Genomic DNA, 24,592 nt, shown 5'->3' with positions numbered 1-24,592 from the left:
CCCTTGCCCCACCCGCGCTTCCCCAGCCAGGCGGGGCGCAGACAGGAGCCAGGGGGGGATTTCGACTTTTATTTTGTCCCTCGCGTATTTTGGCATGTCAAGGGCACACAAGGGGAAGCGCTGCTCGTGGCCCGCCTTGCTGCCCGCCCCACGCCCCTGCCCGACACGGCGGGCAGGAGGAACCCCCCCCCCCCCCCCCCCTTCACAATCCACACGTACACACAAGCCCCCCTCCTCTCCTCCCGGACAGCAAGGAGGTGGCATCATCCCACCAAGCAGCGAAGCACTAAGGCTGTGTGTCACGGAGGTGGGGACAGTGAGGACATTTCCTACAGAAAGAGATATTTCCAACCCCCCGAACCCCCTTCACTCATGTCCACGGGGGCTCCACCCCCCAGTCGATTAGTCAGTGAACTTTTGTCTCTGCCTGTGTCTCCACAGAGAGGCCATGAAGGGATTGGGGAAAGGAGCAGGGATGAGAAGGACCCTGCTCCCACCATCACTGCCCCCACCCCTTTCCCCCCCACACCTTCAGCCCACTCTCCCCCCACCACACACAGCAAGAGGATGTTCTAGCTGGGAATCCGCTGATAGAAGTAGATGTAGCCCAGGTCCTTGGGGGGCTTCTCAGAAGCACAGACTTTCTGGTCGTTGTAGATCACCCACCTGCAACAGGCACAAGAGGAGCTCAGGAATGCCATTCCGTGGTTAAGACACAACTCAACTGCACTTACCTGCTCTCAGCCCCAACCCCCCAAGACCTCTGAAGAAACAGGGGAGGATGGGGATTTAAAGCAGTACCTGAGTTCCCTTACACTGTGGAAATCCTTACCGGCCATCTTTCTTGATGTGACAAACATAATGTCCACACATAGTTGAAGTGCCCATGTGGCTGATGAAGGCAAACAGCTGATATTCTTCAAAGAAAGAGGGAAGAGGATTGTCAGGGAAAGAGGGAAGATGTCTTACTCCCTAACGCCCTGTTGCAAGGCCCTGTCTAGAGAAAGGGTCCCCGAAGGAAGCTCTGCTGGGCAATAATTTAGAACTGGATCCCCATCAAGTGTGACTGTGAACAGTCTTAAGGCCAAACACAGAGGGAAACAGGAGATGCTAATTTCCATTTAGCCTTCTCTCTTACAACTTTTTATTTGGGCCATGGGTGCTGGACAGGTAAGGCAGGGATTCTGCCTCCCTATGACACCCAGCAGCCAAGCACCTCTGGCACAAGTTCTGGAACTGCTTTTATCAGTAGGAACCAAAAGAGCAAAAAAGCCTCCCAGAACCACTGGATAAAAGAAGCACAGCCCTCCCTTTCTTTCACCTGATGGCACTTCCCCAACCTCTCTCTCATTGGCTTCCAGGTAATCCTCATCCAGCCTGAAGGGTCTACACTACTCTGACATTCCTTCCCTCTTCCTCCCTGCTTCCACTTCTACAACCAGACCAGCTCTGCGATAGCTGCTGCTGCTAAAACCTGCAGTACCGCATGGATCAAGAATGACAAAGTTATATTGAGTTTGCACCCCAAAATCCACAATCCTATGGCTTGGAACTCACTTCCAGGCCCATCGCGCACTTTGGGACCCACAGGGACAGATTCAGAGATGGACTCGGCTGCTGAGCGCCCCTCTGAGATATCCATAGCAGCTTCTGCATCAAGGTCATCAATGTGACTAAAGATCCAATCCACAGCACGCTCCAGACTGTTGTTCTGGAAGGAAGAAGAAGATAGTGAACGTCAGAATTCCTGTTCCTGAGAAAATCCTTGCACTCTGATGTCACCCATATCTCTCACCGTGGCTCTAAGCGCTTTCATTGCCTGGTCCCGTGAGAAACCCATGGAGACAATGGTGGCCACACTGTCTTCTGAAGGAGGGTCTGGGCAGGCAATAGTTGACCCTGGCCCACTGGATCCAGGGAGAACTAATGGGTTAGCAAAGTCTGCAGCAGGAAACACAACACAGCTCAGAGTAATGAGATCTGGCCAAGAGGGTACAGCCCAAGTCCAAACTACTTCAGTACAACACGAGCACAACAGCTCAGAAGCAGTAAGCTTCACCATGGCCTCATACCTGGATCATCCATATGTGACATGACCCAGTTCATGGCTGCCTCAACCCCACTATTCCCAGTGTAATACACGGCTTTGCGGCAGGCATCCATGGGAAAGCCCATTTCCACTAGCTGGATAATCACTGACTCATCCAGCATGGGTGCTATGGGAAGACAGAAGTTAGAGCCACCCACTCCCACCCATCCCCACTAGCTCCATTTCATCTCGTGCCACACAGCCTCCAAAGCCACAACTTCCAGGCTTTATTTCACACCAAGTTCCATCACTCAGCTTTTCTCAACCACCTTTCTTCTTCAGAAGGGCAGTCTCACACACAGGCAAAGAAAAAAATTATTCAACCCATGAACTCAGGAGCACTGGGTCTTCCCTAAGCCCTGAAACCAACCTCCCACTGTGGTTTGTGAAAATTAAATACCCCTACCAATTAAATCCTGTATAAATCCCAGCTCTGTCTCCTCTAAATGCACTGGACATGCCACCCCCCCATCTTGCACAGAACAGGAATCAACAAACCCACTTGCATAACACCCTTGCATAACAGGCATGCAAGGGAGGCAGCTGGCAATCGCTGACCAAAGGACAGGGAAAGTCTGAGCAAGTGGGAAACTGCTAGCATGGGACACAGGGCAAGGAGAGCAAGGAAATGAGTCAGGCATCAGGAAGAGAGGAGGAGAATCACTAACATGTCGGAGAGGAGAAGTGAGGGGAGCAGAAGGAGTCGTCGTCCTCGTTGCCATAGAACCCCAGGCTACCTTTGGGCTCATCTGGTGTCACCAGTGGAGGTGCGATGTCTGGCATTTCTTCTTCTCCTTCCTGCAGTCCCGTTCCCTGCAGTGCAGAGATATCCAGCTCCTCTGGCATTTCAATGGAAACATCTGCAAGATATGGTCTTGCTCAGCCTCCGTGTAGGGGCAGAAACAAAGGACTAGGATGGGAGATCTAGAAGGGTAAGTCCCTGGGGATGCCTGCAGCAACTTCTGGGATAGTTACTTTCCCCCTGGTAGTAACGACCACAATATCCATATGTGACTCCCAGTACCTATATGCTCTGTACTTCTCATGCTCCTTACCGAGCTTTTTGGGCACCCAGTCCAGACCAAAAGTGAACTTCTTGATCTGGATGACCAGATAATCTGGGAAAGAGGCGAACCGTGTTGTTCTGAAAGAGACACACAATATTTTTAAATACTTTGTCAGCAAAGATTGAGGGTGTCTAGCTGATCCAAGAAATCAGTGAGTAGGGCAGAGCCATGTCTTGAGCAGGTTGGGGGATACACCTGTCTGTGCAGCTCTCCTGTGCTGAGCTTAAAGCTCCTCAAACACAGAACCATTTCTAAGGCAGAAGCCCTGGCAAGATGAGATGGAATGCAAATCTTGGAGATGAGAAAAAATAGTACATACTCTCTACCATTCAAACCTGTATTTTACAAGCCTGGTCAGATTTTGTTTAATTAAAAGTCTAGTCCTTAAGGAATGTAGTGGAAATAACATCTTTTATTAGACCAGCAGATACACCTGCAGGAACTGACAAGCTTTCAAGCACAAGAGCACTTCTACAGATATGAAACAGAAGCACTGAATTTTAAGTTAACTGAATTTGTTCAAACATTATTTAGTTATACAATTTGAGAGAGAAAGTGTCTGGAATCTGTGAAACAGAGGGGGATGTTTGTGAAGGGAGAAGCACCTGTAAGTCAGACAGATACTCATTACCAGGTGGTAATTGTAACATGCTGTAGAACTAAATTAAGCGACAGTAAAGCATTTGAGTACAACTCAGTAAAAATTAAAACAAAATGTTATTTTTCAGTGTATTTTGTTTATAGTAGCTATTGCTTAATCATGGAGTATTTGTTATAAAAGCACTTCCAACTCGTTGAGGACCTTCATTGCAAAAGAAGACTCAGTAGCATCACAGCAGAAAGATTTGTAATCTCGTCACTGCAACTTCGCACTGTTGCATGTGCCACAGGCAGTGAGAAAAATTAAAGCTGTTTTTTAAACCTTGCTACTAGCATTTAAGTTAGCATTCTTTCAAAGAACTCATGTATCTGTCACACTCGGTGTTCTGCTCAAATCTGAACAGTTAAAAAACTTGAAGAAATTTTAGAGATGGTGCAAGATCAGTGTCATCATACAGTCAGTACTGATTCCAAAGCTAAATTTTAGATTTACAGTAAAAGCTACTAGTTTTCTGAAATATCACTGTGTTTTCATAGCCCCTCAGCAACTGAAATCTGATGGCTAGGACTTCACCAGCACTGCTCTTCTGCCCACTGAGGGCAATCACTCCAGCAATGATGGACTGATCCCCTCTCTGCTTCAATGTTCTATAGACCCAGGGTATGGAGGACTACAAAGCTTCAGTAATGGTTCTTCCCCCAAGCCACAAGAAACCCTCAGAAATGCAGCTATGGCCAGTTCATCACAGCTTAGCTGTCACACACTTACTTGAGAGCCACAGACTTGGCCTGCAAGGCTGTGCTCCAGAAATCATCCACCTGCTCTGGAGCTCCATAGGCCTCTAGGCAGGAGCTGAAAGGCACCTTGGCTCGCACCAGCTCAGGCAGTGGCTGCTTCTCCTCCTCTGCCTGCCTCTTCTTCTCCTCATATTCCAGCAGTTCATCTAGAGAATAAAGCAAAGGAGTCAAGGAGCACCTCTAGGTACCTACGAAGCGACTGGTGTAAGCTACACCCAGAGGCAGAGCAGGCCTATAGATACACGCCATCAAGAACGGAGCACAGCTTCCAGAGCACAGCTTCTGCTACTGCAGTCACTTCATTTCTGCTGCTGAATCACAGACCAGCTTGTGGTGTCCAAGGGAAAGGCTCTAGAGGGACATCAGCCCGATCCCACAAAAGCAGGAGAAGGATCTGGCCTCAGAAGTGGCAGAGAAGTCCCTTTCTCATTTAAGGAGTTCTGTAAGAATAGTACAATATACAAACATAGGGTTTGCTGCTGTTCTGGTCTTGGCACATTACTGACCTTTGTTGAGTGCAGCATCCATGGGCACAGGCAGCTGCATAATGTAGTCCACTCGCTGGGTGTATTTCACCTTTTCTGTGGCCAGGCACTTCAGCTTCTCCTCCACCAGAAAACGGAAGACCTCGTTAGGGTTCTCCGAGCTGCGGCAGTTCCTCTGAAGAAGATTAGAAGGACTGATAGAACATCAGAATGGCAGAAAAAGTTATGTCCTGTAACAGTGATGTCACACAGCACAAGGCTGAAGAGTATTCACTTCTGTACCCAGTCTTCTGGAAAAGGCAGCAAAGAGGAAACTAAAGCTGGCTTCTGTACTCCTGGAAGCCATGACATTCCTGCTTCTAAAGAAGAAACTTGACATCTCCAGTTGTGACACTCCCAAAAAATTTCACTGTGGAATCCTGAAAACATGGCCAAGCATCTCTATTTCACCTTGGCAGGAGCTACATGGCCCATTTCCCTGTGTTCTCTCCCTCTCTCTGCTCCAATTGCCAGCTTCTCACCCCCACTCCTCACCCCTTGCCGTGGGAAGAAAATCAAGCTGGACTTTTCCATGATATGCCAGATAGACTCAACCATTACCTCCACCATGTTGATGAAGTGCAGAAAGAATTCCTGGGCATCCTGCTGTCGGTTAGTGGAAAATTCTGGGTGCCCCTTTCCGATGAGGGACTTAAACATGCGTGGAGCGATGCCATTTTGCATACCCTGCAAATAACAATGTGGAAGAGGAAGGTGGTCATAACTTGCCAAGCATGCGTCCTGGCATGTAGCACTCTATTCTTAGCCATGCTTTTCTTCAGGTGACAGGCCTCAGAACAAGCCCCAGCATATCTTCAGAAAGGGTTCTTTCTCCTTTGCCATGTAGCACACACAATACCTCATGGAACACATGCATCAAGAGGATGTCGTATCTAAGCCTCACCTTCTGATCAGGCTGCTGCTCTCCATCTGCAGAAGCTGGCCTTGAATACTCCCCAGAAAGCAGTCCATGGCCCAGTTTGGCTCTGGAATGACAAAGTCGCTGTTAGGATCAATGTTTCTTCAACTTCACATGCTTCAGGAGCCACATCAACCCATCCAGCTTTAACACTGCCATGGGCTGTCAGCCTCACAGATAACAGCTTTCTCTGCTGCACCAGGTAAGATTATCTTATTGTGATCTGCTCTCTGGCCCCTGGAAACATCACTGACTTCAAAGCTACCAGGGCTTTAGGGTGCCAGTCTCAACCACTGCTTGCACACTGAGTAGAACATGAAGCCACACAGCAGCTGCACAACAGCCAAGCTGAGCTGCAGCCTGACGGGGAGAACGGAGCAGTGTCTGACTGTGCAGGAGACAACAGGGCACACAGAAATTGTCTGAGACAGAAATAGCACTGCTGTGAGCAGACTGATCACGTTTTCCAAGAGGAAGATTGACTGCATGAGGCACTTAATGGACAACAGTATGTGTTCAGCAATTTCCTCCCATGCCCAGACCCTCCTGCTATTCCATTTTACTCCAGTCCTTCCCCATCATTATTGCCATTTGGAACCAAACCTTGCTAATTCCTCCTGCTGCCCAGGCAATAATAATTCTGGCTGTCTCACCTTAATCCCCTCTCAGTGAACATCTCACTCCAAGCTGCCTAAATTTAGAATCCTCCTCTACCACTAAACTCCCTGTCCACAAATGCCACCTTCCATTCCTCTACCCCAAACTTCTACATGCTTGTTTGAGAGCAGCTGTAGCACATACTTGATGTACTTAAAATGCGCTCCCCTCCCTAATCTTGTATTCCTCCTTTTGCATATTCCCCTGCACAGTACCTCTTCAGGGAAGCCTCTTTAAGCATACATAAGTTATCCACTGAGAATAAAGCTGCCTAAACCTATGTATCCCCCTTGCTCTTTGCCATCTCTCTCCACTGCAGACAGCAAGCCTCTTTTAACTGTTATGCAGAGAGAAGCTGCTTTCCAGAAATCCCTCCAGTTTAACAGGTGTAACACACATAATACATTTCAAAGCCTCCCATGCACACGGGGTCCACTCTGTCCTCTCCACCTAGGGCATTCAGCTGAACTTCCTTGGCTTAGATCCTTACTGATCACTGAGGATCAGTGTCTCTGGTGACAGGCAAGGAAAGAGAGGTAAGGCTTGAGGGAGAACCCTGGAGCAAAGCAGCACGGAGGGGATGCATCCAGGCAGCCTCAGCCTTCCTTCTCTCACCAAAATTCTACGTACACTTGCGTGCTGAAATCCTGTGTGGGATCAGAAGGTGCACTTTGGAATATCTTCTCCAGCTTGTCCACATACCTGTAGAGCAAAATGGAGAAATTTACAGGATATGCAGCTTCATCTGGTAAAAATGCAGTTCTGAGGATGATTACTGCAACAGAAGCTCCCAGGTCTAGGAGACCTTTGTACTAATCCCAGACTAACGGAGTGATTAAGCTCACTTACTTTCTCTGGAAGTCTGGGATACTGAACAGCACCTGCATCACAGAATTGAGGTAGCAACTGTTGCCCAGGTTACGGATACCAGTGTACCCAGGCCCATAGAGGGGCTTGAGTTGAACACCAGATTCCTGGATGAGCTCCCACTCCCCAATGCGCTGGTTCATGTCTATTTCCAGTTCTGTCATTGTCTTGTCTGTCTGTGGAGGGAAAGAACAGGAAAATCCTCAAAGAAGACTCAAGAAAACATCAAAGGTGTGAAAAGCTCAATGCTGTAGAGAAACAGAGTCAAATCCATTTTGGTTTATTCTGTAAGTAGAGGAAGAAGAAACAAGAGTTGTTTCCATATATATGAATACCCGGGACAGAAAGAGGACGGGAAAAATGGAAAAAATCTGAACCTATAAGGAGGCATGGAAACCACACACTAACAAAAAAAGCTCACCACCTGGGAACCTCCCTGCCCACGGCACTGACATATAACCCCAGGGAAATAAACCTGCGGGACATGAAAGAAGGGCAAAAAAGGCAATCAAAGAAGAGAAGCATATGAGACAACTCTCTATGTGACAAAAAACCCCAGGGTTTCTTGACCAGGAATGGTTCTGCATAGCCACAGAAAGCCAAAATCCAGCTAAGACACCTCAGAGCTGCTTCTCTCTCCCTCTGGGCCTACGGAGGACACCACTTCCTCCTCACCTTCTGCATCTTGAGCATGTCAATCCCAAAGTGTGCCAGGTGTTCTGCCAAGTTGGGATCCAACACCATGTCATCCTCATCATATGAGTAGACATCTATGCAGGAAAACAGAAAAAAAGAGAAACTTATAATGGCCTGTGATCTCGAATTCACAGTTGCATGAAGAAAGTGCTCAGAACTGGGAGTTTTGACAAACTGAACTATTGGCGTTTCTGCCCTTTCTCAGCAGAATAGCATAACAGACAGAATATTGCAATTCCTTCTAGACATGTGACAAGACAGCTTTGTCACCCATCAGGGTACAGAGATACACTCATGACAGGAGTAAGGAAAGTGGGTTACTGTGCCATATACTCTCCATTAAGGATCTGAACACAGGATTCTTTGTGAACACACCTCAACACAGAAAATCAGATGGCAACCTGGATAATCATTCTAAAAGCTTTACAATTATAAGGGAGAGGCAGAGGAAGGCAAGGTTCTTTTATCAGCTTGTTCTTTGCCTCACACAAGAAGCAGGTCAGAGTGGCAAAGTTCACAATGAGATGGCACTGCATGTTCCAGGTCACAAGATGGCCAACACCACCCTGATACCTGCAAGAGATCTGCATCAGCCTGAGTGGTGCCTGGCATCCCTAACCCTGGGAGGATGGCCCTTCTCACCAGCCCCATCAGGAGTGATTGTTCCCAGTTTCACAGCCAGCGGGTAGCCGGTTTCTCGGTAGTGCTCCACTGCGTGGTTGTTGCCACCACTGCCATCGAAGTAGCGCCGACCACAGAGGATGGCTCCGTCAGTCATGTTCAGCCACAGGTTCTCCTTCATGTCACACTTGCTGCACTTCCAGCCACTATTGATGAGGAGCAGACAAAAAGAGATCAGAGGGAAAACCTCCGGGTTCTACCTCCCAAGTCCTCACCATTGTTGCCCACTGCAATTTCCACAGTATAAGTGATCTCACTCCTTTTTTACTACAGAACACTGAGAATACTGATATACCTTAGTGTGCCACACTAAGGAGACTCACAAAAGAGGTCCCATCTGCTGCTGCAGCCCAGCATAGGAGAAGGGCCTAGGACACAGTGACACAGCAGGTTCCAGTACTATGCTCACCACGGTGGGATGCGGACATCATTCTGAAGCTGGTGTAGGGAAAAAGCGTGTTTGGAAACACGTCGAACCTCCCCATCCCAAGCCTGCACCTCCTGTTTCCGTGAGGCTGAATCTGCTGTCAGGATGGCCTCAATTGCACTGGCAATCTGGAATTAGGACAGCAGGAGAAAACATGAAGGGCTTGGCATAAGAAGCTTCCAGTGCCACAACACTCCACATTTAGGCAAGTTGGTTGAGACTTTTGAGAGCCTCAGTCACACACAAGCCAGGACTCTATAATATAAAGCTCTGTGTAAGTACAGAACAATCCTGATGACCACCAGCAGAAACTTCACAGCAGCTCTGCACAAACCCTCTTACAGGGCAGTTTCCTTCTCTGTAATGGTCCATTCTCTCATCAACAGTAAACACAGTCCTCCACCCAAACATACCCTGTCTTTGACCATGTCTGGTAGTCCCTCTAGCCCATCACGTGGAATATCCAAATGGTCTGGCAAAATTACTATTTTTACATCTTCATCATATTCAAATTTTTCTTCTGTGATGTCAAATCCACCTTCTACACCTACAAGAAGAAAAAAAACATTGTGGTAACAGGTGAAAACAAAGATCTTGAAAAGCTTATTTCCTCACAGCTTACATGAAATAAGGCACCATGACTAAGACAAATATCTAAATCAGTGATCCACAATCTTTCTACCACTTCTACATCCCAGAGCTTCTGCTGGTGGCGTGGACTTCACAGGAAAAATTATAAACATAGTGAGAATAGGTTTATTTTTCCCAGCTTTTTTAACAGACGTTTAAAAACAATCTCCAGACTCTGGCTACAACCAGGAAGAAAACCAAAACTCCTCTAGAGAGGCATTGGCCAGAACAGAGACAAGATAAAGCACTGGTGTTCATCCTTAACCAGAATACTCAAGACAACGAATGGAGATGTGCATGAAGAGATCACCTTGCAAGCCAGGGCAAAGGTCAGGTCTACCAGCATCTTTAAGAAACCTGCCTTTCTTTCTTGCCCTTTCCAGAAAGGATAGTCTAGAGTCCTGTACTCAAGCAAGAAGAACCAGGAGCTTCTTTGGAACCAGAATATCCAGAATTGCAGAAAAGGTCTGAGCAAAGGTATAGTGATATTAGTTTCTATGCCCACCGAGCTGTGCTTTCCAGAGGTTGAACCAGAAACTGGAAATCCTTAAGTAAAAGATTATTTGCCAGTTGTAAAGAGTCGTCATTCTCACCAAAACATCTGCAGTTTCTGAAGATTCCCTCACCTACAGTTTTTTGGATTATGTACTCAGAGGAAAAGCTTGGCCTTCTCTGTTCTGCAGATACCCACATCCTATGTCCCAAAAGGAAACAGGCAGAAGACACATAACTTATTAGCAGCCTAAACCCCCTGTGTTTTAAACCTGAGTTTACTTTATTTTTTGGAAAAATTGCATTCTGTGACTGCAATAATGTCTAAAATAAATATCTGAACATCTGCAGCTGCAACAAATCTCTGAAGGGAATAAAAGCTTTTGCTGCTCAGTGCTTCTACCTCAAGAATCCTGGGTACAACACAGTTCTGATAACCACTACTGTATTTCCTTAAAACATTCTTGTAAAAAATATCCAGTCCCATTACTATCTCCTGCAACTCCCTCCTTAGATACCTTCAATTTTTACACTATGCACAAACTGCTATGTATGAACACAATGGTTTTAGAAAACAGTCACCAGCATCATGCAACAACATACCTACAATAATCCTCTTCTCTGCCTCTTCAGCACAGCCCAGAGATTTCCTGTGACCACTTCATACAGTAAAGCAATACACGATCCCCCAGGGCATTACACAATTCCTGAACCCTAAACAAACTAAACCAGACTGGTGAGGTCCCCTCAAGTAGTTAGTTTAGTTAGTTACGTGAACCTTCTGAGGCTCCAGATGAGGAAGAGGGTCAATAGCAACCACCATGCCCTGAGGTACACTGCCTCCCTTTCCACTACACACCACAAAAGTCCATCAACCAACATGCAGACACAGGAGGCGAGCACTGTCATTGAGAGGAGAAACTGAGGTACAGAGAGATCAAGGGCTGTAATTTTTCACATTTTTTTCCAGCACTTTAAAAAAATCTCCTGTGTCAGGATTAGCTAAACCATCACAGTTCAGCTAAAACAAAGATTAAAAAAAAAATTTCTTCTGAACTTGAGACCATTGTCTCACAGGCCTAATACTTTCTTTTATTCTCTCCTGCTCCATTCACACCACTAAGCTGTTACCACAGGCAGATATTTGCCAACCCATAGACAACACTTGTTGCAAGATCTTTGTAGAACTCAGGATGCAGAAATAACTCATAATGCAGACAGGGCCTCATCTCTCCCAAAGCAGCATAGTCATATATATACATAAAAGCATTGGCTATCTGAAGAAACAGACACTCCAGCCTCAATTTTTCTAGAAGTGATCTTTGGGGCTCTACTCAGCTCACCAGCAAAACAGGGTGCAGCTGATAGTCTTAATAGTGGTGCTTGTGTTCTGGCAGCAGACAAGTAACCAGGGAAAAAGTGATCCAAAATCAAGACGTTCACGGTCCAGATTCTGGATTTCCCTCTAGTGGCCATCTTACAGAAAGCCAAGAACCTGTTACTGCTACAAATGTTCCTGTCCCTTTATGTGTCTCCTTAATGGCTCAGAAATTACCAGCTGAGACTGCTTCAAATAAGCAGCATCTCTACTAATTGCCATGACAGCCCTCTCAGTTGGTAAAAGACAGTAATGTAATACCAACCTTGTTCCTCTAAACAAGGAAGATTTAAAGTATTTTTTTAATGTTTTAATGCTCATATGTATTTCTTCCAGTATCAGCCTTATAAGACCTAATGAGCCAAAAATATTAATGCATTATTTCCCATTAATTTCTTCCCCATCTATATCAATAATGCTAGTTCAATATCTGAACAGTTTAAATACTAGTTTAACTTCCAGGAGCTTCAAACTTAACTTTTCTCAGATGGATATTTTCTCAAATGTACTTTAGACTCATACTGGGCACACTGTGTTTAAGCAACAGTCCCAGTATGGAGATTCCCACACCAAGCTGAGCCAGGCATGCAGGGCCATGGCAGAGGATGAAAAACATATTTATCCATGGAAAACAAGATGCAACTTCGGACACAGAACACCAACTATCACCTTAATGACTGTTCTACAGGAACTGTTCACCCAAGACACACTGGAAAATATGGGTTTGGCCAGGGATACTAACCAAGAAGAGTAAAGTAAAAGAGACAAACCAGGGAGCTCCAGAGGACTGGGTGAACACAAGGAGTTCAGTAACTAGGTGCTTCCTTACCAATAGCCAAGCGAGTTGGTTTCTTCCTTGGGGGGTCCCCAGCACTGGAATTGGCGTCTTCTTCCTTCTGTGGCATTGAGAAGAAATAGGGAAATAAGAGTTAAGAAGACAGGCACGCTGTGGCAAGCCTCAGGGATTGAAATCAAGCTACTCTGAAAACAGAAGGAAACCAGGCAGAAATAACATGGGCAGGCCATACAACAACTCAGCATAAGCAGAACTGAAGCACGGGTGTCCCTCAATTCACCAGGAAAAACAACAGTTGTATCTCAGGAGAGAAAACTCTGTATCTTATGGAATACACAGACACAGCCTGCCTTTCAATTTTAGAACAAGTTTGAGCATACGTATTTTTATTTTTTTACCGGTTTACGTGTTCTTTTGAGGTGCAGGTAGACCCGCTGGCCTGTTTTCTGATAGTGCTTTTCCACATACTGCTTCCCAAAGCCCAGGAATGTGTTCATGCAGATATACAAGCCGCCATCTGACTCCTGGAAGGAAGGAGGGACAGAACTGAAGGGCAGTGGTAATGAATGCCATTCCAGCTGCTAGGACACAGGCATGGCAGACTAGTCATTATTTGTTAAGTCACGGCAACAGCTCATTCCTACATAGCAGCCACAAACAGCTGGGAAGAAATAGGATGGCAAGCCCCAGCCTGGCTGTCCCAGAAGAACAGGTACTCCTGTCACGATGATGTATTTAAAAAACTATTTGTGTGCTCATTTATGACAGGATGCTACCAAATCAAGAAAATCTGAGTTTCCACATGACTTCATCTCATAAAATGCCTTTAGCATGCACAGATTACAAATTCAGAGCATGGTACAATCATTACCAGCAAAACTGAAGCACCCTGTCCAAACGCGTGACTCCCAGTGCCATAGGGAATGCTGCCAAGCTACAGTGTAAGAGGAAGGTTAACAGACCACTGTTTACTTTTGCTGTTGTGTTCAATAGCCTGTGAGCAGCCTGGAAATGGATACCGAAGGTGCCCCCACCATCCCACCAGCAGCTGGACAACACCACTCATTCAGCAGATACACTTTTCGAATTGAAGGAGCAGGGAACCCAAATGCAGAGGCTGGAAAGGAGGGAAACCACTAAGAAGCTTTCAGAAGCTGCTGGGACTGAGACAGAGTGGGCAGCGCACGGTCAGGCATCACTGTGGGCCTCGGGGAGGGAGAGGGCCAGGATGCCATGTGCCACTTCCTCAAAGGACCCGTATCTTCCAGCTGCAGCCCATTTCTGCTGGGCTGGGGCTCAGCCCGGACGGGTGCCCACAAAGATGCTCAAGGGGGACCTCGCCCTGCCGCTGCCTTTGCCTCCCCAGTTCCACTTAGGCCGAGAGGGGGTAGCGCAGGAAGCGCGGGGATGCCAGCGGGGTGGAGATGGCTGGAGAAGGGACCACTGCCATCTTAATGACACAGCACCGCCTCGCCCCCCGCCTGCCGGGCCACGCCGCGCGGCGAGGCCGGGGAGGTGGCTCAGACCGGGGCAGGGCGGGACCCCCCTGCCCGCCCCCACCGCCGAGGGCGGGCACGGGACGCGCCCGACCCCCTGCCCCCCGCCGGACTACAAGTCCTAGCAGGCCCCCACACAGAGGGTTCGGGCCGGGGGCACTCCCTCTCCAGGGACAGCTGGCGGGCCGGGCCGCCGCTGATCGGGGCGAGCGCCCTGCCCACGCCCGCCCCGGCCCCAGAACTACAGTCCCCAGCGCACCGCGGGCGGGCGGAGCGGGCCGCGGGGCACGCCGGGCGCAGTAGTCCGCGAGGGCCCTGCGCGCCGCCCGGGAGCGGCCGCCGCGGCCACGGGAACCACAAATCCCGTGAGGCCCCGCGCTGGCGGTGCCCCGGCTTGCGGTGGGGTGGGAGCTGGCCGCGGCGGGACCAGCCCGGGAGGGCGAGCGGAGCGGCGGTGGGGGGCGCTTACCGGCGTGTCGAAGGAAAAGGCGCACTCGTCCTTGTGGACGCGGTCGCCGGCCTTAGGCACCCGGATGGACGGCAACACCGACAGCAGCGCCTCGCTCAGCTCCGCCATGACAGCGGCTCACCGCGGCACCGCCCACTGCCCCGCCCCGTCCAATCCCAGCCCAGCGCGGTCAGGCGGGTTCCAGCCAATCGGCAGCGAGGCTGGAGGCCGGATTCGCCGTGTCGACTCGCCGGCTCGCCCAATCGCAACCACCCTCCGGCCATCGCGGGAGGCGGTGCCGGGCTCCTGGACCAATAACGGCGTAGAGAGGGGCGAGAAGGCGGGTCTGTCCCCAAAGATTGACAGCGGGGCGAGGCGGGACGTGACGGGCGGGGACTGCAGAGCCGACGGGCTGGCAGGGCGGGGAGGTGGGCGTGGCTATATGAGTCCCGCCCCCGAGCAACTACCAATGGGGGGCGGCACCGCCCTGCACGCGGGAGATTCGAACGGCGCGTCCGGCGGGGCAGGGGCGCAGTGCGGCAGTCGCCGCCATGGGGGTCTCCGGTAGCGCCCCCGCCACCCCGGCCGCGCCCCGCAACAAGCACCTAGCGCACGTCAGCGATCCCCGCTCCCCTACCGCTGGCATCCTGCGCACCCCTATCGAGGTAGGCGCCTTCCCGCCGCCGCTTCCCTCTGCGTGGCTCCGGCCCGCCGCCCCCATGGCTGCCCTCTCCGCAGGTAGTGAGCTCCCCGGCGGGTAGCACGCAGCCCAGCCCCGCCGAGCCGCCGGCGGGCACCGACCAGGAGCGGGACCCACGGTCGCCCACGCCCGGCATCTCCCGCACGCCCATGAGAGCCGTGTCGAGTGGTGAGTGAAGCCGCCGTGGGTGGGTGGGTTGAGGGGCTGCCTGACTTGGAGGCTCACCCCGTCCCTCTCCGTTCCCGGCAGACAGCGTGGACCGCCTGGTGAAGCAGCTCAGCGAGGCCTTCAAGGCCGAAGCCGAGGCCCCGGAGCCGGCGCCTCCGGGAGCAGCAGGCCCCGCCGCGGAGCCGGCCCGGCGGAGCTCCCCGCCCGCGGGAGAAGAGGCGGAGAGGCCGCCCTCTCCCAGCACGGCCCGGCCCGGCCGCCCTGCCGGGCACGGCTTCTCCTCGGGTAAGTGCTCGGTGTGGCGGTGACAGAGCTCCGTGAGCTCGGAGCGCTGCCTGGGACGGGTGCGAGCAAGTCGGGGCTCTGGGCACCATCTGGGTCAGGGGCCTTCTCCAGACTTGCTCCCCGGCGGAGCCTGTCCCTGCCCCGCCCTTCGGCTGTGTCCCACCGCCTGGAGCCTCTGCAGCCGGGGAACCACTTTAGGAACTGTTGGGTTATCGAACCAATTTCTGTCCAGAGTTGAGAAATTGCTTTCAACCTGTATTCAAAATCGAGAGGTATATGACCACTCTTCCCCTCTCTGAGATGGGTTTGTGACTGTGGAGACCGGTCCAGAGGGACGTTATAGTTTCTCTCTGGGAAGAGCTGTGGAGCAAGGGTGGGCAGCACATCTCTGTGCTGAGCACTGCTCCCTCGAGGAGCAGCTGAGAACTGTGACTGCTCAACTTGGAGAGGAAAACACTCAGGGAGTATTTCAGTAATAGATGAAAACACCTGAAGGAAGGGAAAGCCAGGGTCTTTTCAGTGGTACCAAATGATGGGACCAGAGGCAAAGGGGAGAGAATGGTACACAGGAAGCTCCTGCACATCAGAAGAGACCATTTTTTTTTCCCTACTACTGTGAGAGTGACCAAACACTGGAGCAAGTTGCTCAGAGAGGTTGCAGAATCTCTATCCTTTGAGATATTCAAGAGACACCTGGACATGGTCCCGGACAATGAGCTCTAGGTGGCTGTGCTGGACTAGATCCTTTGAAGTTTACTTCCAACATTACCCTTTCTGTGATCCCTTTGTCTCAAAGCCCTTGGGTAAGTCTTTGATAAAGGCCAGGAGGCATTTAAAATCCAGGACCTTTGAGCCTTGTGATGCACTGGTGTGTTTCCTTTTGTCAACTAGTGAGCAAGCCCATAAGACACAAGCCCAACAACAAATTCATGGCGACATCTGGAGGTACTGGCCGCTCTCCCCTCAGCATTCTACGAGATGATAATTCTCCCAGTGCTCCTGCCCCTCGCCAGGTAAAGTTTAATGGGTCGTACTGAGGGAGGGAGGTTGAGCTGAAAAAAAAAAAAGCTAGATCCTTCAATTTCTGTATCTTGTAGAGTCCCAGTTTAGAACTGTGGCCTCCTAGGCCTGTAGAGACTAGTAATTTCACAAGTGTTTTTCTGTGGGTCAGTCTTGTCACTAAATGCCTCTGAGTCTTGTTCAATGTCTCTTTTGCCTTACTGTGAAATTGCCCATTTCAGTGCATTATTTCTCTTCAGGCTGTAGAAAAAAGTCACTCCTGTATGTTGTCACAAGAGTCCATGCTGAATGGCCTGAAAATAGGCTACATATTCTGCTGAGAATTAACTAGCCTTCAATTAACTTGTGTTTTACAGTCTGTTTTACATTTGGGTTTTTTATTTCTCTAGGGCAAGAGGCACATGTTCGGAGAGAACCTTGGGGAGAAGAAGGAAGTGGATCTGAGCAGGAGCCTTAAATCTGGGAATTGTGGTTGGAGTGACTTGAACAAAGAGAACCAACAATGTCCTTTTGTGGAGAACTAGACGTTTTTCAGGCTCTTGCTATAATTTGCTCCTATGTTTTGAGAATTTTCTGGTGGGGAGAAATCCTACAATAGACTGAAACAGCAAAGCAGTGGTCACATTTCTCACCTATTCCTACTGGGAAAAGATCTCTCCCTCCTCTTCCTAGCTTGTCGTGTCTTATGTCCAGCATGGACTTTGTCTCTGTTATTGTATATCAGCTGTATGGATTTTTCCATTGAGTTTTTATCTCTAGTAAATAAATTTGTGTTCAACCTTTGCTGACTGTATGTCAGCATTTTGCTGATATATTGTGCTCGACAAGCACAATATTTTCTTTGGGACAAGGGTTCAGGGACAAATAATTCAGCCTTCCATTAGCCTTAAAACTGTCTTGTCCCCTGTCCGGAGCATGCTGCGGGGTATGGTCTTGAATCCATGTACAACAGCGTGAGCTGGGAAGCTGCAGCTCCCTGCAGGAAACTGATGTACATCCAGTTGTCACCTGGAATTGTACTGTTCCTACTTTGACCTGAAACTGAGTTATGCAAGGGTCAGTCCTGAGGCTGAGATCCAAAATAACGTGAGATAGTATTGTCCATTAATATTGACCTTCTGTTGAAAAGTTACTAAACTTTGTTGAGCTCCAGTTCTCCCTAGCAGAGCCTCAGGACCCCCAGCATGGTGCTGTGAGACAACAAGGGGAATAGGGGCTGAATAAAATGGCTGTGTCCTGCAAGTGAGCTAAAATATCCAAACTGTGAAAGGATGCACTTTCAGCTCTCTATCCCCACTTCAGGTTCTTCTCAACTAAAATATGTGAGGAACACCCTCCCCTGGGGACTATGAGCTAAAGCAAGGTCTGTGGATGAGGTGTGGACTGGTTGAGATCAGCAGGCAATATTCACAGAAATGGCATTATGTTACATTTTGCAGTAGCTAATTGCAATGTTGGAAAGAATACAGCCTGCAGTGCTTCTGTGAGCTTTCTTTATTTGCCTGGGCTATGAAGATCTAAACAGACTTGAAAACATGGGCTGATGGCTACTGGTTAGATAGGGTTACCATACAATGCAGGAGTGAGGCAAAGAGGGAAGGAACAGCAAGAAGCAGACAATAAATATAATATTCCCTGATATTCTGGCAGGTCTTGAGGGCTACCTTTCTGCCATTTATGCATAGATAAGACTTGAACTAAGAAAATAATAAATATATTCCCTGCTATTCTGGCAGGTCTGAAGGCTGCCTTTCCCCTTCTTTATGCATTGATAGGACTCGAGCTAAGTGTTCCCCCATGGAAATGAGCTGAATTTACACTAGCTTTATGTTTAAGGTGGTGCCATAGACATCTCAAACCCAGTGTGGCTCTGGAGCTGTCTGCATGGATACTGGACAGCTGCACAGAGAAGTTAGGGAGAGGAAAAGCAGGGATAGAGCTTAGTCTGGGATGGGTGTTGCATGAGAGGTCCTCTGAAGGAGGAGGATGGGTATCAATATGGGCAGAGGAGTTTGAAGAAATGTACAGGGTGTCTGAATTGTATGCAAAGTCCTGAGATGTAAAGAACTGGTCCCCAAGCCTGCACAAGGCTGGAAACTGCTGGGGCTGTTTAGAGGTGGAAAGAAGGGCCAGTGCATGTGCTCCTGCTCCCCAGCTCCCCCTGCTTCTCCTCCCTGATCTCCTTTCACTGTGGGAGACTCCTGCAAGTGACCTGTGTCTAGAGACAAGTGGGAGTGGTAGGTAGGAGTTTCTGTTGTGCTCATCTGATGATGCTGTTTTGCATGGGCTTGGGCTGTGGGCCATGCTTCTGCTGCTCTTCCCTGCTCTGCTGGCGTCCTCAGTTCCAAATCTTGAGGAAACTGTCCCAGGAGCCAGTGGCGACAGCCATGCCATCTGCTGTCACCCCCAGGCAGCTCACTCTGTTGTCATGGCCAGAAAGGATTCCTGTGGCGGGAAAGAAGAGCCACAAGTAAGATTGAGATAGGATGGGGTCATTGTTAAGGCTGAGAAACAACAGTGCTATTGGTGGGCTGTGTTTCAGGACTTTTCAGAGGGTAGGGGTCACATCTGAAAGAAAAACACTGTGTGTTCTGTGTATGAACATCACAGAGTACCCAAACATGTTGGATGGAAGCCCAGGCACACACTTGGCTTGGTGCCTGGCCACCGAGTGGCACTGTGAGTACCTGGAACTGGCAAACCACAATTTAGGAGAAAGTAGGATATTCTATTGGTGCTTGTGAGCAGTTTTAGCTGAGAGGAACCTTCTTGTCCCCCTTGAAACAACATTGTTTAAAGGCTTGACTTCCTTAGCATTACAAACAATTGCTTTTCTACGCCAGTGAGAGCTGTCCTAGTTCTGGTGTGCTCCCTAAGCATCAGGGAGCTTTGTTGGGTATCAGTCAGTATTGGATGTCTTCCGCCTAGAAAAAATAAGTGTCTTATTATCCGTAAGGAGGCCCTGCAGGGAGTGAAAGAGGGACCTGAAGGAGCCACTCACCCACACGCTCTGCTTTCAGGGAGTCCCAGATGTTGCAGTTGAAGTCGTCATACCCAGCAAACACGAGCCGCCCGCTGCGGGAGAGGGCAATGGAGGTGATTCCGCAGATGATGGTCTCGTGGGAGTACACTATGAGCTCCTGGTCCGCCCGCAGGTCGAAGAGGCGGCAGGTGGCATCATCGGAGCCGGTGCAGATGGCTTCGCCGTTAGGGAAGAACTGAAGAGAGAGGGCACACACCATCTTTTTAATGAGGTTTTCCTCAGATCCTGATGGAATTCCTCAACTTGTCACCCCCCTGCTAACAACCAGGAAGCCATGGAGATAGGAAATCCTGGTGGGACCAGACACTGGATCATAAAATTTGAGTCTGCTGAAGGGGCAGACTGATACTTCTCATAAGATGTAAAAAACGCCTTCCACTCCAAGAAATCAAATGGCCTAAAGGACTAGAACTGTTGCAAGATATCCCAGTGTGTGAGGAAGGATTATTTTAACTCCAGCTGTTGGTTAGGTTGGGCCTTGACAAGTGCCCATCCATTATCCCCCAGCTGAAGTCTGCCATAATTCTGGCTACCAGAGCCTTCCTCTGTCTGATCCTCATACCGCAGCCTTCTCATCCAGGCTTGTTTTCTGTGGTCTTGCTCTGAGAAGTAAATAAAGGGCTCCTCAGGAGCAGGTATGGCAGAAAACAGTGTGGCTGGCAAGGTAGCCATGGGACAACTGAGAAAGATTTTACTAATTAACTTCAGTGGAGGGTGATATGAGCAGCAGACTGCAGGAAGATGGCAGGCTCATTTGGTTAGCTACAGGGATTAGCCTGGCGTGTTTCTTGTCCTGCCATCTCTGCAACTTTGAGGGAGGTGCTTCCTCCCAAATGTCTGAGCTGCCTCCCATGAAAATTTAATCTTCAGAAGATCCCAAGTCCCCACCTCTTCTGTCTGGAGCTGACCTCAGCTGAGTTAGGTATTCCTGCTGCCTCACTTGTGTCTTACACCAGGGCTGCTGGAGCATGCCTGAACCACAGTTCCCAACAGCTGCTGTGAGCAGAGCTGAATGAGCACCTGAGTCAGGGTGCTCAGATCCACAGACCATGGTGTGCTGCCTGCCCAAAACTTGGATGCCTTGGTGCCTGGGGAGAACCCTCCTCCAAACTTCAGTGAACTTGGGCACTCCCTGCTTCAGGCTGCATCGTGGGGCCAAGGTCTAAGACCCTTGTTACCCTTATGACTCTGGCAGCTTCTTTCAACCTTATCCCAAGGCTGTTTTGGAGCTGTTCCACTCCCCATTTTCCTCCCTAGCACTGTGCAGACAGCACACGTACGGAGATGGCGTTGATGTCGGACTCGTGCCCTGAGAAGGTCTGGCGGCAGGAGCCCTCCCGCACATCCCACAGTTTGGCAGTAGCATCACAAGCCCCAGAGATGAAGAGCTTGAAGTCAGGGGAGACGGCCAAGCTCATGCAGTCTCCAGTGTGACCGATGAACACTGTCTTCTGCTGCCCCGTCTCGATGTCCCAGAGCGCGCTGCGGGAGAAGAAAGGAGAGGAGATAATGTCTCAGAGCCAGCCCCCAGGCAGGGCACACCTACAGCCGGGCTGAAGAGCTGTCCCACTCACAAACAAAAGGAGGGATGCTGTGGCACAGCTCGGGAAATGGGTGAGAGCATCCCTGGCGTCAGCTGTATACAACAGGAGATATCTTCACAGCTGTTGTTAGCAACACCTTTGCCAAAACAGTGTTAGACTAAGGCTGGGGGTGTGTGAGGTTTGGCATATTCCCATAAGTGTAACAGCTGAAGGGAATACTGAGAGACAGTTAGAGGGACACAAACTGCAAAAATAGCAAACAGCTGACAAAGGTCTTCTGTGTCCACACTTGTAAGATGCAAAGCTCTTGTTCAGGGAGATGACACACTACAGCTAGGCAAACAAACCCTGTGTAACCCTGACCTCTGACCAAAATGCCACTGGTCCTTGGTCAAGAGGTTCTTCCAAAGCAGGGATGGGATGGGATGGGATGGGATGGGATGGGATGGGATGGGATGGGATGGGATGGGATGGGATGGGATGGGATGGGATGGGATGGGATGGGATGGGATGGGATGGGATGGGATGGGATGGGATGGGATGGGATGGGATGGGATGGGATGGGATGGGATGGGATGGGATGGGATGGGATGGGATGGGATGGGATGGGATGGGATGGGATGGGATGGGATGGGATGGGATGGGATGGGATGGGATGGGATGGGATGGGATGGGATGGGATGGGATGGGATGGGATGGGATGGGATGGGATGGGATGGGATGGGATGGGATGGGATGGGATGGGATGGGATGGGATGGGATGGGATGGGATGGGATGGGATGGGATGGGATGGGATGGGATGGGATGGGATGGGATGGGATGGGATGGGATGGGATGGGATGGGATGGGATGGGATGGGATGGGATGGGATGGGATGGGATGGGATGGGATGGGATGGGATGGATAAAAACTCAGGACTGTTCAGAGTCACAGCACAGTGAACCCCGAGAACCAGGAACCAAAGGATCCAGGCACTGCCGCTGCAGTGTCCCTTGCACAGAGGGCAAGACTTGAGAAATGGAGAATGCATGTATGCTCCACATAAAATTAAAATGCTTTCTGTCCTGGTATAAATGACGCTGCTCTTTGTGAGAATTGCTGACATGGTCCCTACTGCTTGACTGGGCCGCAGCTGAGAAAAGAAGAATCTGTTCTGCCAAGGGAGAAAGAATGGATGGGGCTTCCTAAGGGGCTCCATGTGTCCTTGTGGAGCAATTCCTCCTTCGATAGTGGAGTGCTGAAGAGCAGAAAGACTGCACTTGTTGCTATGCTAAGAGCAGAGGTCATGTCACCAGGATGCAGGAGAGAGCACTCACCATGTGGTATCTCCAGAGCTAGTCACAATATTGTTGTCATCAAGAAATCGGCAGCAGGAGAGGTATCCTGAGAAGCGGGAACAAGAAAATATGAGAAAAGGGGCAGGGATAGAAGGGTGAAGTTTGGAAGCGGGGGCATCCAGTTGCAGACAGGCAGTGCACATACCTGTATGGGCTGAGAGCTCCCTGCTCACTTTGACGCTGCCTTCACGAGACTTGAGGCTGTAGATGGAGCACATGTTGTCAAGGCCTCCACAGGCCACAAAATTGCCAGAGGGGGCATAGGCACAGGTCATGACCCAGGAGGAACGCAAGGGAATGGCATGAACCTGGGTGGGGGGGGAGACCAGAAACCATGTCAGGACTCTTGGCAACAGAGAGAGCAGGTCAAGGACACCAGCTACAAGGGGACCCACTCCAGCATCCCAGTTTGCAGCCTTCTGACTCCTACCTTGTTAGTTGTGTATGTGTCCCATACAATCAGTTTCCCATCTTGTGAGGCACTGACCATAAGTCTGTGAGAAAGGAATAAGATGATGTTAGTAGCTTTCTTTCTTCCCATCAGAGCCTTCCTGCCCATGTCACACCCATGTGCTGTCCTGCACCCAGCAGATCAGCAGCAGTGCTCTCACTTGGAGTCCGTGGACCAGTGCAAGGCGTAGATCTTGGCCAGGTGTCCCCGCAGGGTCCTTCGGGTGCGCATCTGGATGCGTCCAACAACCTCCATTCCAGACACAATCTAAAGACAGAGTGGTAGGAGAGGAAGAATTTATCTTGGACTACCAGGAGCTTTATTGCTTTCCACATTTCTGCCCCTTAATTCCTTCATGACTGAACAAAAGCCCCCTCAGAGTGGTGCTAGTTTGCCCCAGCAGCCTCATCCCTTACCTGAGCAAGCGTTGTGTCTGCACAGGCTTTCCGGGCATCCTGGAGAAGAGACAAGAGCAGATGGGACAGATTAAAAACATGCAGGGAAGTGGAATTAGCAGTCATAGTCTGAGGACTACTGAAAGTAGGAACTGCAGCTTTGCTGTGTTTGGACTGTGGCTGGCACAGGGGGATCTTTGTGATTAGGGCACCAGTTAAATGTCAGGAAGGTGAGCCAAGATTTGCTCAGCATCCTGTTTTCTGGGCTACACCCTTTCCATAGACCCTCCCACCTGACAGAACATCAGCTGTCTCACAGACAGAGGAGATCCTGGGGATTCACTGCACTCTTGGGACCCCTGTCCCCTCTTCTCTCCCTTCCCCTACTGCTCTTCCCCCACCATGGTGTGAAGATCTCCATTAGCATTTAAAGGGCTGTGGAGAACTGCAGAGGGCTCCAAGTATGTAGACGGAGAAAGCCCAACTCCAGCTTGCGGCTGAGGAAGAAAGTTTGGGCATACAGTGGGGGGGTAGACACACTCTCAGCAGTTTCATGACTGTTGCCAGCATTACCGCAATCTGCTTCTTCAGCTGCTCAGCCTCCTGCTTCATCTGTTCCATTTCCCCCATCTTTCTGACCTAGGGGTGGCTCCTCCCCGTGGGGCAGCCTGGATTCTGGGGAAACAAATCAAAGGAGAGAGGTGTGAGTTAGATAGGACACTAAAGTGACTGCTCACTTATGGAAATGTAGGTATCTCTGATAAAGGATTGGTGACCATTTCTTGGCTTAATACCCAGCCACAGCTGTATTTGGCCACAGCCCTTAGCATTTGGGAAGACTGTGCTGGTCAAAGGTCCATTTTGTCTTGGAACCTGCTTACACATACATGTGCAGAAGTTAAAGAACTCCAGAGCCTCTTGCTGAGGTTCTGGCCACACTTGTCCGCTCATTTTCAACCTCTCTGTCTTGGGGTGACTTTATGATGCTTCTATCCCCAGTCATCTGTTCTGTTGGTGTGGAATATTGAGTTCTGCAGCTTTAAGGCTGGTTCCAGGAGTGAAGGGGGAGAGAAGAGGCGCAGA

The 24,592-nt window shown here is 49.9% G+C and overlaps 3 protein-coding genes across 8 annotated transcripts; 1 reads left to right on the top strand and 2 right to left on the bottom strand.

Moving 5' to 3' along the window:
* Positions 1-559: 559 nt before the first annotated feature.
* Positions 560-14,713, bottom strand: USP5 (ubiquitin specific peptidase 5). 5 transcript variants are annotated; one of them, XM_062515541.1, is made up of 20 exons: positions 14,587-14,713; positions 13,020-13,145; positions 12,655-12,721; positions 9,739-9,872; positions 9,308-9,453; positions 8,860-9,044; positions 8,197-8,291; positions 7,504-7,697; positions 7,285-7,356; positions 5,983-6,064; positions 5,640-5,765; positions 5,061-5,214; positions 4,526-4,700; positions 3,145-3,233; positions 2,758-2,949; positions 2,073-2,216; positions 1,796-1,941; positions 1,558-1,711; positions 833-917; positions 560-666 (listed from the first exon to the last, which is right to left on the bottom strand). In XM_062515541.1, exons 1-20 carry the CDS (start codon positions 14,692-14,694, stop codon positions 573-575), a joined length of 2,568 nt encoding a protein of 855 aa, XP_062371525.1. In that variant the 5' UTR covers positions 14,695-14,713; the 3' UTR covers positions 560-572. The 5 variants fall into 5 exon arrangements, with proteins under 5 accessions (XP_062371525.1, XP_062371526.1, XP_062371527.1 ...); XM_062515542.1 differs by having other exon boundaries at positions 2,827-2,949; XM_062515543.1 differs by lacking the exon at positions 7,285-7,356.
* A 375-nt stretch (positions 14,714-15,088) lies between these two features.
* CDCA3 (cell division cycle associated 3) lies at positions 15,089-17,521 on the top strand. 2 transcript variants are annotated; one of them, XM_062513508.1, is made up of 5 exons: positions 15,089-15,230; positions 15,304-15,433; positions 15,515-15,718; positions 16,610-16,731; positions 17,128-17,521. In XM_062513508.1, the coding sequence occupies exons 1-5, from the start codon at positions 15,117-15,119 to the stop codon at positions 17,260-17,262; spliced, it is 705 nt and encodes a 234-aa protein (XP_062369492.1). In that variant the 5' UTR covers positions 15,089-15,116; the 3' UTR covers positions 17,263-17,521. The 2 variants fall into 2 exon arrangements, with proteins under 2 accessions (XP_062369492.1, XP_062369500.1); XM_062513516.1 differs by lacking the exon at positions 15,515-15,718 and having other exon boundaries at positions 15,304-15,437; positions 16,614-16,731.
* Positions 17,522-19,076: 1,555 nt separating this feature from the next.
* GNB3 (G protein subunit beta 3) lies at positions 19,077-24,139 on the bottom strand. Its single transcript, XM_062513496.1, has 9 exons — positions 24,083-24,139; positions 23,531-23,569; positions 23,275-23,381; positions 23,094-23,157; positions 22,809-22,971; positions 22,643-22,709; positions 21,062-21,263; positions 19,740-19,956; positions 19,077-19,183 (listed from the first exon to the last, which is right to left on the bottom strand). Exons 1-9 carry the CDS (start codon positions 24,137-24,139, stop codon positions 19,077-19,079), a joined length of 1,023 nt encoding a protein of 340 aa, XP_062369480.1.
* Between the last annotated feature and the right edge of the window lie 453 nt (positions 24,140-24,592).

The sequence above is a fragment of the Cinclus cinclus genome, chromosome 2 (genome assembly GCF_963662255.1).
Source record: "Cinclus cinclus chromosome 2, bCinCin1.1, whole genome shotgun sequence".
Classification (NCBI taxonomy): domain Eukaryota; kingdom Metazoa; phylum Chordata; class Aves; order Passeriformes; family Cinclidae; genus Cinclus; species Cinclus cinclus.
This window is presented reverse-complemented; position numbering and strand designations above follow the sequence as displayed.